The sequence below is a fragment of the Momordica charantia genome (genome assembly GCF_013281855.1).
Source record: "Momordica charantia cultivar OHB3-1 chromosome 8 unlocalized genomic scaffold, Mcharantia_2.0 BLBB01000008.1, whole genome shotgun sequence".
Taxonomy (NCBI): Eukaryota; Viridiplantae; Streptophyta; class Magnoliopsida; order Cucurbitales; family Cucurbitaceae; genus Momordica; species Momordica charantia.
Window position 1 is genome coordinate 7,081,065 of NW_028275166.1, and position 12,383 is coordinate 7,093,447.

The window sequence follows — 12,383 nt, forward strand, 5'->3', positions numbered from 1 at the left end:
TATCCAGGAGCAGTGGGTGGCCCCATGAAATTCTTGGTCAGACCCAGCTACAGTCAGCATCTATCTTCAACCGCCATGGCAATGTCCTCGAGCTTTTGCCCTCAGCTTCCATGCCAATTCGGAACTAGACCCATTTTCTACTCCCCCGCGAAATCGCCGTTCACTCTGTCTTTCAAGGCTTTCGCTTCTCAAGCATCCATTGCTTCTTCTGGTAAAGGTAATAATATGATCAATCTTTTTGGTATTTCGTAGATTAATACTTGTACCTGTTTGCAATTTTGAGCACGTTGGTTTGGATTCTGCATTTTTACGCAAGAAATTGGGTTGAATCCTCGGGTTTTCTTGAGAGAGGTTAGAGATAGGAGTTCATTGAGGGGAAAAAAAGCTGTAGCTATTGGAGATATAGATATTTGAAATTTTGTAGAAATTATGAGAAGATAATATAAAGTTGGTTTGTGCTTGGAGTTGGATGTTTTAAATTGTCATTATATTTATAACCATTTTTTGAACTCAGCAATTAGATTTGAATGCATTTTCTTTTGTTTATTACCTATTAGACAATCCTGTGTTATTTCATTATTCACAAGTCGAGTGTAACTTCGAAATCAAATAAGTTTTGACCATTTCTTTCCCCTTCTAGAGACAATCTTTGTGTTACTTCATGGATTCTCAAATGTAAATTCAGAATTAAATGAGTTATCAGAAAAGCTATATATCAGAAGTGACAATTTCATTTTGCTAGACACCACCCTTGTGTTTCTTCATGGAGTCTCACATGTAACTTCAGAATCAAATAAGTGCCTTTTTAAAAAAGGCTATAGAATTCTTGATTTAGTCTGGTTTAATAATTTTATTTCTTCTTATTTAGATTATCCATGAAACGCATTTCCAATAAAGTGGCTACAGTTGAGTGCACTGTTATCATCTAGATCATCCTGTTGGCTTACTATACTAGTTAGCATATGGCTTTCGTATGAACTTTTGGTAATACCTCATATTTTCTATGTGAACCATTTGCTATTCTATTAACACAAGGTTGTTTTTGTATTTACAGAAGACCTGCGTGTCGGCTTCCTTGGGCTTGGAATCATGGGTGCACCAATGGCACAAAATCTTATAAAATCTGGGTACTAGGGTATTACTTGATTAGTTTTTCATTACCAATGGTCGTCTATAGCTGTTTGAATTTGTAAGTCTAAGTTGAAAAATTAATGCTGATTATGTTAAATGAAATTTGACTTAGAATCACGACCATATATTTTCTGACGAAATTTTGAAACGTTATTGAGTTTTGATTAACTTATGCCTTATTAGTTTTCATCTGTTTTAATCTAGCTGTTTCTGTTGCTACTATCCTACTACCTGTTTATCAAACAGTTCTTTGAAGAGGCTTATTGTTTATATTATAAGTGATTTCCTTTACTGGTTTATGGCAGTTGTGATGTGACTGTTTGGAATAGAACCAGGAGCAAATGTGATCCTCTCATCAATTTGGGTGCGAAGTAAGTTTCTGATGTCCTTGGTGTGAGACCAATTCTTATTTATTATATTCTTACTTAGTGGAAAATGATGTGAAAATTTCCCATCAATATTCAATCAAATCGGATTATACAGATACCAGTCTTCTCCTCAGGAAGTGGCAGCATCTTGTGATATCACATTTGCAATGCTTGCTGATCCTAAGAGTGCAGTGAGTATGTTACATTTTTAGTATTTAAATCGTACAGATGTCTCAATTTTAAGCAAAATTTGTACTCTTTTCCAGCTGGATGTTGCTTGCGCTGAAAATGGAGCTGCAAGTGGCATGGCTCTGGGAAAGGGGTATCACTTTTTATTGTTTACAATATGACCTTTTGCTAAGTTTTATTTTATGATTGCAACAATTCTAGGACCACAAAGTTGTATACACATAGAAGACTTAATTGATCCTCAAAATCTCTCCGGATGGAAAACCAAACTCTGTGAAGTTAAATGAAGGAGCACTAATGAGTCATACAAAACAGAAGAAAAACCCACAGCAAAAGGAGCCTTACAAAGAGAACAAATAGAGATTAAAAGAAAAAAAAACGCAAGTTATTGAGAATAAGAGTCCAAGGTTGGTTAGAAAGATCCTTAGAACCGATACTCAAAGAAGGGCATAAAACCTAGTCATAAACTACACTTCGCTTTGCTCAATGGTTCTTAGCTTCTCTAAAAATTCTCCTTTTTGCTCTCAAGTGAGATGTTCCATTGAATAGCAAAAAATCTCCTCTCCCAACATGGCATGTGATCCGTCCTGCATCATGAGTAATGCGATCAATTACGTCTCAGACACATGCCAAAAATCTTCAAAAGGATGTGCGAAATTGAGTGCACAAAACAAGCAATAGAAATACAAATTGATAAACATTTATAGGAACTCTAGTTAACATCAAAATCCAATTTTCTTCTTCAGACATCATTTACTGTTCTGGAAAAAAATGTTCCTTCCTTATGTGCATGTATATATTATCATCATTTAGTTTAAGTTTCATTCATAAAGTATAGTTTCATCCGTCGCCTATGGCAGGTATGTGGATGTCTCAACAGTTGATGATGCTACCTCCAAGTTGATCAGTGCACGTATAAAAGATACCGGAGCTTTGTTTTTGGAGGTTGGATGGTTCAATATTCGATCATAAAATGACAATAATGTTGCATGTAAAGAGCAATTCATTTTGTAAGGATATTTGCAGACATGATTAGAGTAACGAGTGAAATTTTAACTCAGCTCTTGGAATTTCTTTCTAGGCTCCTGTTTCGGGTTCCAAAAAGCCAGCAGAGGATGGACAGCTGATATTTCTTACTGCAGGTCAGAGATTTTCTTGTTTTCTTTGCTGTATTCCATATGTTAAAGGGAGTGCCACTTAGTCACTTGAATTATAAATTGCGATGGTGATGTTTTATAATTGTTTTCCCTTTTTGAGGATATAGAATTGTTAAAGTTGAGTTGTTTAAATTATGGGATTGTCCCTTAAATTTCTTATGATGTTTTTCTTTTTGTTTTCTGTATCATAGGATCTTTCTTTATCCCTCAGAGCTAGTGTTTTATTATCCTATTATAGGAGGATTACAGTTTTGATGTAGTAGCTGCATATTCAGGTGACAAATCTCTGTATGAAACAGTTGCTCCATTTCTGGACATCATGGGAAAGGTATAGTTATAAAGCCTTTTTTCACCATATACGAAAGAATCAAGCATGATGATATAAATTTAACCATTTCTATTTGTATATATACTGCAGTCGAGATTTTATCTTGGTGATGTTGGAAATGGAGCTGCCATGAAACTAGTAGTCAACATGATCATGGGAAGGTTTGGCCCAAATTTTACTATCAATCTTGACAATTGCTCGACAACTTCTAACTAATATCTTGATTCTTGACAATTGATCTTTTGTTTTCTTGTTCTTTTTTTCCAAATACTCATAGCATGATGGCAGCTTTTTCTGAAGGAATGCTTCTCAGCGAAAAAGTAGGACTCGACCCAAGCGTCCTCATAGAGGTATTTGATCAAGATCATGCATTTTGTTCCATTCTTCATGTGAATATACTACTGTTAAAAAACACTTCCACTGTGACTTTTGGCCTATCATGGGCGATAAAGACGGCTCCCTGGCGATGGGTCGGGAATAATCTCCGTACACTGTGAAATTGCAGGTAGTTTCTCAGGGTGCCATTAGTGCACCAATGTACTCAACCAAAGGTCCATCAATGATCAAATCGTATTACCCCACTGCCTTTCCCTTGAAACATCAGCAGAAGGTTGGTATCTTGTTCTTGTTAAATAATGTCTCCAAAACACGCTTCCAAGTAGCTGCCCTGTTGGCAAGAGTATGCTGAATAACACCTATATGGAGGTTGCATGTTCAAATCTTTGGGTGAGCTCAATAAGAAAAATTTTTGATGTCTCCGAGTCCAAGACCTTGGGCAGGACTTCGGTATGGGGGAACAAGCTCCGACTTTGGGTTGTAAAAATAAATAATAAATAATGTCTCCAGACATTACAAGTCTTTTGTTTTCTAAAGAGGGCTTGTATTGGTTGGCAGGATCTGAGGCTTGCTCTGGGTTTGGCAGAATCTGTATCTCAATCCACACCTATTGCTGCTGCTGCAAATGAACTGTACAAGGTAGCCAAATCTCATGGACTTAGTGATCAGGATTTTTCAGCTGTCATTGAAGCTTTGAAATCAAAGTTGCAGCAATAATTGCAATAGCTGTTAGTTTGAACTTTTTTTTCCACCAGTTGAATTTGTAACTTATGTGGATGGTGATTTGAGAAATGGGCCCTTTCGTTTTGGCTCACAATATTTTATTTGTTCATTCTGAGAGCACCATTTTTATATAAATGAAGAAAGTTGGTTGGTTAAGATACCTCTGCCCTATTAGAAGATCATGAGGTTTGGTTTTAGAGAATATTTGTAAATCCATTCAACACAGTTCAATAGAGAACTTTCATATGTTTGTTATTTTTGTTATTAGTTTTATAATATCAATTATATATTTTAAAAATCGTTTAAAAAAAATATTAATTTAAAAATAAAGTATTACACTATCTTTAATTGAATTCAAATCTCTGGAGGAAAAAAAAAAAGAGCCTGACGTAGGCCCCACATTCTCTTGTTTCGCCGGCATGGTTTCAACGGGACTGTATTGGAAGATGCAACGCGTCGTTTTTGTTGTTGTCTTCGAAAGGTTCGATTCCGCTGAAATGGGAACCTAAAACCACTAGACGACGCCGTCTCAGTGGCCTAACAATTGGCTCCCCCGCCAATCAATTACGCTCTCTTAACAGCGTTCTGTCAGTGAAATTGTCCATTTCCTCAACACTGAAATATCTGAATCACAGTCTGAAGTAACACCGAACGCAGTCGCGCGGTTCTCTCACTTCCTCCTTCGCTTTCAATTTTCGACGATCTTCGTCTTGTCGCATAGCCAGAAGAAAGCAACGCCAATATGTCAAATCTTGGTTCATCTCTTCCGGATGCGACTGCGGCTGCCGGTAATTTTCACTGCTACATTTTCAAAGCTCGGTTTACGTGTAGTTTGTTTTAGTGGAGCTGCATTTTCTTACTTCTTGTTGCGATCTTTGAGTCGAGTATGCGGCGGATATGATTAGGATAAATTTTTTTTTCTGTTTTGATAGAGTTGCGATGTCAGTTGAGTATTGATGTGGATAAATTCATCTATACTAGAAAGAATTTGTAGCCCTCGGTTTTGTCCTTGAAAATAGAATAGTTATACGCAGCTGTGAGTTCTTATATTTGTCCCTGGTCGTGCCGATCTTCTAATGCTACATTCTGTACCAGAAAAGACACAGGACGTTGTTGGAAGTTTTTGTTGTTTGATCGGTTTACATGTAGTTGTTAAGCGGAACGACATTTTCTTACTTCTCGTTGAGTATGCGGCATAGATGATTAAGTTCATTTTTTAGCTTTGATCGAGTTGTGGTTTCAGTTGAGAATTGATGTGAATAAATTCATCAAATTAGGAAGAATTAATAGTCCTTGTTTATGTCCTTAAAAATGAAATAATTACAGGAAGTATTGGACTTTTCTTATCTATTTCTGATCGCTCAAAACAAATTTTTTAGCCGGAGACAATTAGGAAGTGGAATGCTGTTGCATGACTTTATAGTTCACGTTCATAATAATGAGGATAGGAACAGTGGATTGTGGAAGGTGCAAATGTTGGTGAAGCCAGGTCTTTGATCGATTTTAAGAAATGCTTTGGCGAATGAAATAGAGAGATTTCACTGCTAAAGCTTTGACGAGCGTGACTCTACGTGAATATGCCTTTCCCTCGCATTTCCTGGAGCTGACATTCAGCTTTTACTTGAATCCTTTATTGAGGGATTTGTTGTCAAAGCTTTGACGTATCTTCACTGATTCTCAAATCTTCATATTAGGATCAAACAATTTGCAAATATAGTTATGAATTCCTGAAGAGGGGTTGACTGGAGATAGCACTCCAACTAAATTTTACCAAAACGTTGAAAATAATTTGTTTTCCACACGAACAAGAAAGCAACAAAATTAGCCATGTAGTGATATCTAAACTTTCTTTGAAGTCTGAGTTATTACTTTCACACTTTCGCTTTGTTCTGTTTATTTGGTATATTTGTTCTCTTTTGCTGGAAGATTCACTAGCCAGCAAACTTGAAGGCCTCTCTCACTTTTTGTATTTGCAGGAAAGCTGCGTGTTGGCTTCCTAGGTCTCGGAATCATGGGTTCACCAATGGCACAGAACCTTATAAAATCTGGGTACGAGGATGCCTTTTCCTTTTTCTTCTCGACCCTCCTTTTAAACTTTTACCAAGAACTGAATGCTCCTCTCTAGTCGAAGTTGACTCTTGATATAAGGACAATGCTACGTTCATCGATTTTTAAGTAATTAGACTATTCCAGTTGAAGAAAACCGTTTTATTTACTTGAGCCAGGTTTCTCATGCCATCATCTGCCCATACATTTTGTTTTTTTAAATTGTGTGTTGTTCTCTTTGGCTATTTGTAGATATGATGTTACCGTCTGGAATAGAACCCAGAGCAAATGCGATCCTCTTATCAACTTGGGTGCAAAGTAAGCTTTTGATGTCCTCAAATTTTTTTATTACTATTGTAATAATACATACATACATATATTTATTGCATACACAATACCATTATACGAAAGAATAGATGTGGTCAGATATTTTGCACACCTAATGTCATTATACGAAGGAATAGATCTGGTCAGGCGTTCCTGGAGCAGAAATGCAGTAGCAAGACTGTTATGTAGTGTCCACAGGGGTATAGGATTCGAGAAGGGGAGGAAAAAGGAGAACTAGGGAGAGAAACTCATGGAATTAGTATTCTTTTCTCAGTCTCATCATCGTGTCTCGCTAACACGTTACACGAGAATAGATATTTCATCGAGGCGAATGAGATATCCAAGAACGAAGGCACCAGTTATAGCTGCGATAGGGGCAGAATAATTAGAAAAAACTTTTGAGCCGGAACTCCTCGGAGAGCAAATGTAAATTTGAGTCCCAAAGCTCGCTAGGATCAAGACAACAATTCTAAAGGATGCATATATTGTATTTTAAATCAAATATTTCGGAAAAGTTTAGGCTCTAAATTCTAATGGTATTCAATCCGAGAACTCTTGCTTTCTTTTCGAGTGAACTCCTCAAAGACAAACCAGGAGACCTTGTGTGTGACTGAGCAAGAGAACACGAATCCATGTTGAAACATTTAAGATGCGCCACAAAATACTCTTGGAATACTCTAGAGTTGAGGAACAAATGATTCGTCTCATCTTGGGAATACTTGCAAAGCAAGTAATAGTTTGGCTTGAGACAAACACTCGGATTCCTCTTTTGTACTCTTTATCATTAGGATTTATGCTTGGAAAGCCGACCACAGAAATTTTATCCTCTGAAAAACGAGGATATAATCTGAATAAATAGACAGAATAGTTTTGCAGCTAAAAAACGCGAACGCAGTCCCCTGTCCAAACTCTTTTGTCCTAAATGGAGGAGGAGAAACCTCTAATTGCACAATTTCCCATTTTATTCTAGATTTCCTATTTCTTCTGTTGGTATCTTTGAACAATTTTGTTCCTCATCTTTTTAAGTTCGCGTCTTATTAAAAAAAAAGAAAAAAAAGGAGATAGATGGAAGGAGTATAGGTTTTGTATAAGAAAAAATTTGTCATAATTTAAATAAAATGGAGAGGAATTTTTTTCTTGTATTAATGACAAGAGAAAACTCTCCATATCATACTTATTAGCAGAAGAGAAAATTGGCTTCAGAAAGAGGTATTCAGATATTTTCAACTTTATTTTTATCTCCGTCAGCAGATTTTTTTGGAACTGCCTAAGGCTAAAATTACACAGCTTTGTAGTTATTCTCTTTTGCGAGCACTTCTCAAAAAATATTCTATAATTCCTATCAAAGAAGACATAAAGAACTTCAAGTCGATGGAGAAGTTCATTCCAGAAACTCGAGTCGAACCATGATGGAGAAATAATTGACCCATATTAATTTATTCCAATTGACTCATGGTTTCCTAGTCATTCCAAATACTCCAGGAACGAGAGAATTAGTAATAAAGCCTGTCGTCCCTTAATGCTCTGTTTGTTTCCACAGAGATTCCCAGTTTTCCAAATAGCTAAATACAAATAGACATGAATTTGAAAGGAGTCCGTTGAATAATATCTTTTAATAGGAAACAGAAGTGTTTTAGAGTATCTAATGAAGAACACCAAAAGGGGAGGATTTGAAGCCACAAACCATTGAAGTTACTAAACCGTTCTCAAATTTTGTTTGAATCCAACAGGAAGAAAAAATTACAAAAATATTTGGACTATGTAGCCCGTGTACAAACACCCAAGCGGACATAATTCATGATTTCCTTCTCATTTCAACTCTGAGCTAAACTTTTCTTTAAATTGTCTATTCTTCCTCTTCGTCCAGGAGCATACACAAGGCAGCGACACAAAATTGTTCATAAAAACTTAAGCTTATTTCTATAACTGAAATAGACATACCAAGAAATTCCAGATTTCTCTAGCAACTGTACAACCAAAAATTAATTGTTCCTGTCTTTAGATTTCTTTTGGTTAGGGAGCACCGTTCAGGAGAAATGGCCAAGTTTTTCTCCCTTCCCAACATTTGAGTTATTCGTTGGTGAGAGATAGGCCACGAGAAGATTCTGATCTTAGAAACGTTAATTTAATGGAATAAAGTTATAATGGCCGAAAAAGGTAGCGTATAAAAGTCTGGAAAAACTTTGGTTCTTCACAAGTGAAACTTACCAAAAATATATTCTATACTATGTCAAATATTATAAAGGAATGAGATGAAACAAACATCAAGCGCATGCATCAGCATAAAGAGACTGTAAACTAAAAGAAATGCAAATTGGCCTACTAAGAGCAAATTGATTGATTTCACCGACTTTAGGGTGTGGTACATAAAGTATCAGAATGTTAAGAAATTGAATAGAACGGAGTGTTAGTAAACAACTCGAAGTAGGAGTTGAAGAAGAATACGCCGTTAGCATTGAATTTGATATCTCTACGAATTTCACGAGGTAAGTAACATTAAATTTTGGTGAGTATTCCTGCGATTTGGTAAACTTTCTATTTCAAATTTATTCTTAAACGATTATGCAGATATCAGCCTTCTCCTCGGGAAGTGGCAGCATCATGTGATGTCACATTTGCTATGCTTGCTGACCCTGAAAGTGCGGTGAGTGTATTTTATTTCAGTTCTTAGACTGTGTATTTCAGTTTGGCAACTTATTGTATCATTTTCAGTTGGATGTTGCTTCCGGAGAAAATGGAGCTGCGAGTGGATTGAGTCAAGGAAAAGGGTATAACTTTATTTTCTGTGACATTAGAATACGGCCTTTTCACTTCATATTATCGAAATTTGTATAGAAGAAAACTTGTTCGAACAAATTGCAGTTGTGATTATTATTAAGTACTTCCCCTGCCGACACTTTTGGTGCAGTTTTCTATTTCTTCAATTTGGATCGCTTCCTCACGCATTCATATGATTATTTTAAGCTTCATATAGACATTTTGTTGTATCCTTCTTGCAATTGGCAGGTACGTGGATGTTTCAACAGTTGATGCTGCTACTTCTAAATTGATTAATGCCCGTATAAAAGATACAGGAGCTCTATTTCTAGAGGTAGGATAATAATTATAGTCATGCATGCAATACAGCGAGCACAGATAGAATGAACATTCTAGAACCGCTTGCCGAAATTCGTATTGTAATTATTGACATTCAAACTTACTAATTGAAAGTTTCTTCCAGGCTCCGGTTTCAGGCTCCAAAAAGCCGGCTGAAGATGGACAACTTATATTTCTTACTGCAGGTTAGCAACTTATATCACAAAGGCATCACACATCTTATCACTTACCATTTAAATTTTATACCAGATATTGCAGTAATTTGCAGCGAGTGCCAAGGAGATGTACATTTGTGTGTCTATTGGTATTACTATTATCATCGAAATCACCAAGAGCTGTATAGAATAGATTTATCGTACAGTCCATCAGTTTTCTGTGTCTTTTCATATGTGCATCATTATTTTATTATAGGAGTGATAGAATTCTGATCTAGTGGCCCCATATTCAGGTGACAAATCTCTGTATGAAAGAGTAGCTCCACTTTTGGACATCATGGGGAAGGTAGTGAGAATTCCAGCTGTTTATATGGCTATCTAGCTTGTTGAAAATAGTTGTCCCTTCTCTTCTCATCTTCTGTTTGTATATTCTCTTTTTACAGTCAAAATTTTATCTTGGGGAAGTGGGAAATGGAGCTGCAATGAAACTTGTTGTCAACATGATCATGGGAAGGTTCTGTTCTGTCCCATATTTTATCTCTATTATCTATAATTTGGAGCTTCTGCCAACGTGTATCTTGACAATGATTTTGTATTTCTTTTTCTAAATATTTGTAGCATGATGGCATCTTTCTCTGAAGGACTGCTTCTAAGTGAGAAAGTAGGACTCGACCCTAGCATCCTTGTTGAGGTATGAATATGCATTGTGCTTTGTTTTATGCTTAGTGCTCAAAGAAAACTTCAAAAAAAAGTCGAATAATTAAACTTCTGTTCCACTGCTCGTCACATGAATCAGTATATCTAATAAAAATAAATAGCGTAATTTTGATAGAATCCTAACAACCAGAAATATATTGAAATATAAAAGATAGAAGAACTATAATAACTACCAAGTAATTTGAGGTATTTAGACCCTCTCCTCTCTTGAGTATTCTTACTTAAGTCTCAATTATACTAAATAATTGTATACCTCAATCCTTTCTTACTCACTCTAATTATAACAAATTTCCCAACAACTTCCCTAACTAACTACTCTATACCCTCGATACCCTAATAATATCCCTAATTCTATTCCAGTAGCAATCTATCAAATTTGTCCATGCTAAGTTTTTAACTTACTCATTTACAGGTGGTTTCCCAGGGTGCTATCAGTGCACCGATGTACTCACTCAAGGGGCCATCAATGATTAAATCTCTCTATCCCACTGCCTTTCCCTTGAAGCATCAGCAGAAGGTAATTGTTCTAGATTTAGTAACTATATGCACATCTATGTCATCATGTTTAGATTTAGCAACATTGCTCTTTCTTTTTTCTCAATAAAAGCTTGATTTTTCTTTCAATAAGAAAACTCCATACACATGTCATCATAGATTTATTCTTTCATGAAGTTTGATTTTCTATCTACAAAAAACCTTGGTACACATCCATGTCATCATGTTTAGATTCAACAACATCGTTCTTTCATTTTTCTCAATAAAAGTTCGGCCATCTATGCCATCATCTGATGAGGCTAGTTGTCGTGTTGCAGGACTTGAGACTTGCTCTGGGTTTAGCCGAATCTGTTTCCCAACCGACTCCCATCGCTGCAGCCACAAACGAGCTATACAAGGTAGCCAAATCTCACGGACTTGGTGATCAGGATTTCTCAGCTGTCATTGAATCATTGAAATCAAAGTTGCAGCATTGAACCGAGTGGTCGAATTGAATTCTAAATTTAACAGTTTTTCATGCTGTTGTGTGTGTTCCTCCCAAGTAAAACTGATGGTTGGAACATTTGCCATTCTAAATGTTGGCATGTTCGTTTAATTGGCATTATTAAATTGGATGTGAATTTTAATCGAATTTTCACTTCGTTCTTCTGGTAAGACTATTAGCTATCAAATTTACTGTTTAATGTGGTACCGATTTAGATATGATGTGAAAAATGAATAAGAAATTATGCTGTTCACGACGATGTTCATTGCAAGTTTAAATTTCCATAAACTTTTGTCCATTTTTTGAAGTTCTGAAAATTCATAACAAATTGCGAAGGGAAAGTATATAACAATCTTCCGATGTTTAAAGTCATTGGAACAAAACTTACATGTTATCCACCACTAAATTTTTTATTTTTTATTTTTTTTTCCAGATGTTTTTGAGAAAGAGAAAAAGTACATTTCTGCCGTTTCCTCTCCCACGTATAAAAACTTTGATGGGCGGTAATTTTTTTTCTTTTTTTTTTTTTTGGAAATAGGATGGACAGTAAATTTTTGTACCCTAATCAATGGTGAAGTTTTTTTTTTGTCCAATCATTCATGCCTAACAACTTTTCGTATAAGGTATGAATTTTCTTACTAAGACCATAAAACCCTAATATTTGCCTAAACTACAGTTATAGGAATGATTTCACGATATATATGTATGGATAGAGGAATGATGTCTAAAAATAAAAGTAAATTTTTCAATGTAAAATTATGTACACAATGTGAAATAAATTATTTGCATGCTAAAATTATAATAAAAACAAATGAGATAAAAATGAAACTT

The 12,383-nt window shown here is 35.7% G+C and overlaps 2 protein-coding genes across 3 annotated transcripts; both read left to right on the plus strand.

The window, feature by feature from the left end:
• Positions 1-21: 21 nt before the first annotated feature.
• Positions 22-4,392, plus strand: LOC111020319 (glyoxylate/succinic semialdehyde reductase 2, chloroplastic). 2 transcript variants are annotated; one of them, XM_022296960.2, is made up of 12 exons: positions 22-217; positions 1,055-1,127; positions 1,437-1,502; positions 1,615-1,690; positions 1,766-1,821; positions 2,549-2,633; positions 2,770-2,830; positions 3,121-3,173; positions 3,264-3,334; positions 3,451-3,523; positions 3,679-3,783; positions 4,068-4,392. In XM_022296960.2, the coding sequence occupies exons 1-12, from the start codon at positions 25-27 to the stop codon at positions 4,224-4,226; spliced, it is 1,071 nt and encodes a 356-aa protein (XP_022152652.1). In that variant the 5' UTR covers positions 22-24; the 3' UTR covers positions 4,227-4,392. The 2 variants fall into 2 exon arrangements, with proteins under 2 accessions (XP_022152652.1, XP_022152653.1); XM_022296961.2 differs by lacking the exon at positions 1,766-1,821 and having other exon boundaries at positions 1,634-1,690.
• A 292-nt stretch (positions 4,393-4,684) lies between these two features.
• LOC111020371 (glyoxylate/succinic semialdehyde reductase 2, chloroplastic) lies at positions 4,685-11,722 on the plus strand. The gene is made up of 12 exons (XM_022297023.2): positions 4,685-5,020; positions 6,209-6,281; positions 6,531-6,596; positions 9,174-9,249; positions 9,318-9,373; positions 9,612-9,696; positions 9,826-9,886; positions 10,150-10,202; positions 10,300-10,370; positions 10,475-10,547; positions 10,986-11,090; positions 11,386-11,722. Exons 1-12 carry the CDS (start codon positions 4,975-4,977, stop codon positions 11,542-11,544), a joined length of 924 nt encoding a protein of 307 aa, XP_022152715.1. The 5' UTR covers positions 4,685-4,974; the 3' UTR covers positions 11,545-11,722.
• The last annotated feature ends 661 nt before the right edge of the window (positions 11,723-12,383 follow it).

Excerpts from the sequence above, each read along its gene's own strand:
- LOC111020319 (XM_022296960.2), top strand. The coding sequence starts at position 25 with ATGAAATTCTTGGTCAGACCCAGCTACAGTCAGCATCTATCTTCAACC. Across the intron at positions 1,691-1,765 it reads TTGCTGATCCTAAGAGTGCA|CTGGATGTTGCTTGCGCTGA; the intron begins GTGAGTATGTTA and ends ACTCTTTTCCAG. Across the intron at positions 3,335-3,450 it reads GTCAACATGATCATGGGAAG|CATGATGGCAGCTTTTTCTG; the intron begins GTTTGGCCCAAA and ends AAATACTCATAG.
- LOC111020371 (XM_022297023.2), top strand. The coding sequence starts at position 4,975 with ATGTCAAATCTTGGTTCATCTCTTCCGGATGCGACTGCGGCTGCCG. Across the intron at positions 9,697-9,825 it reads CAGGAGCTCTATTTCTAGAG|GCTCCGGTTTCAGGCTCCAA; the intron begins GTAGGATAATAA and ends AGTTTCTTCCAG. Across the intron at positions 10,203-10,299 it reads TTTTGGACATCATGGGGAAG|TCAAAATTTTATCTTGGGGA; the intron begins GTAGTGAGAATT and ends CTCTTTTTACAG.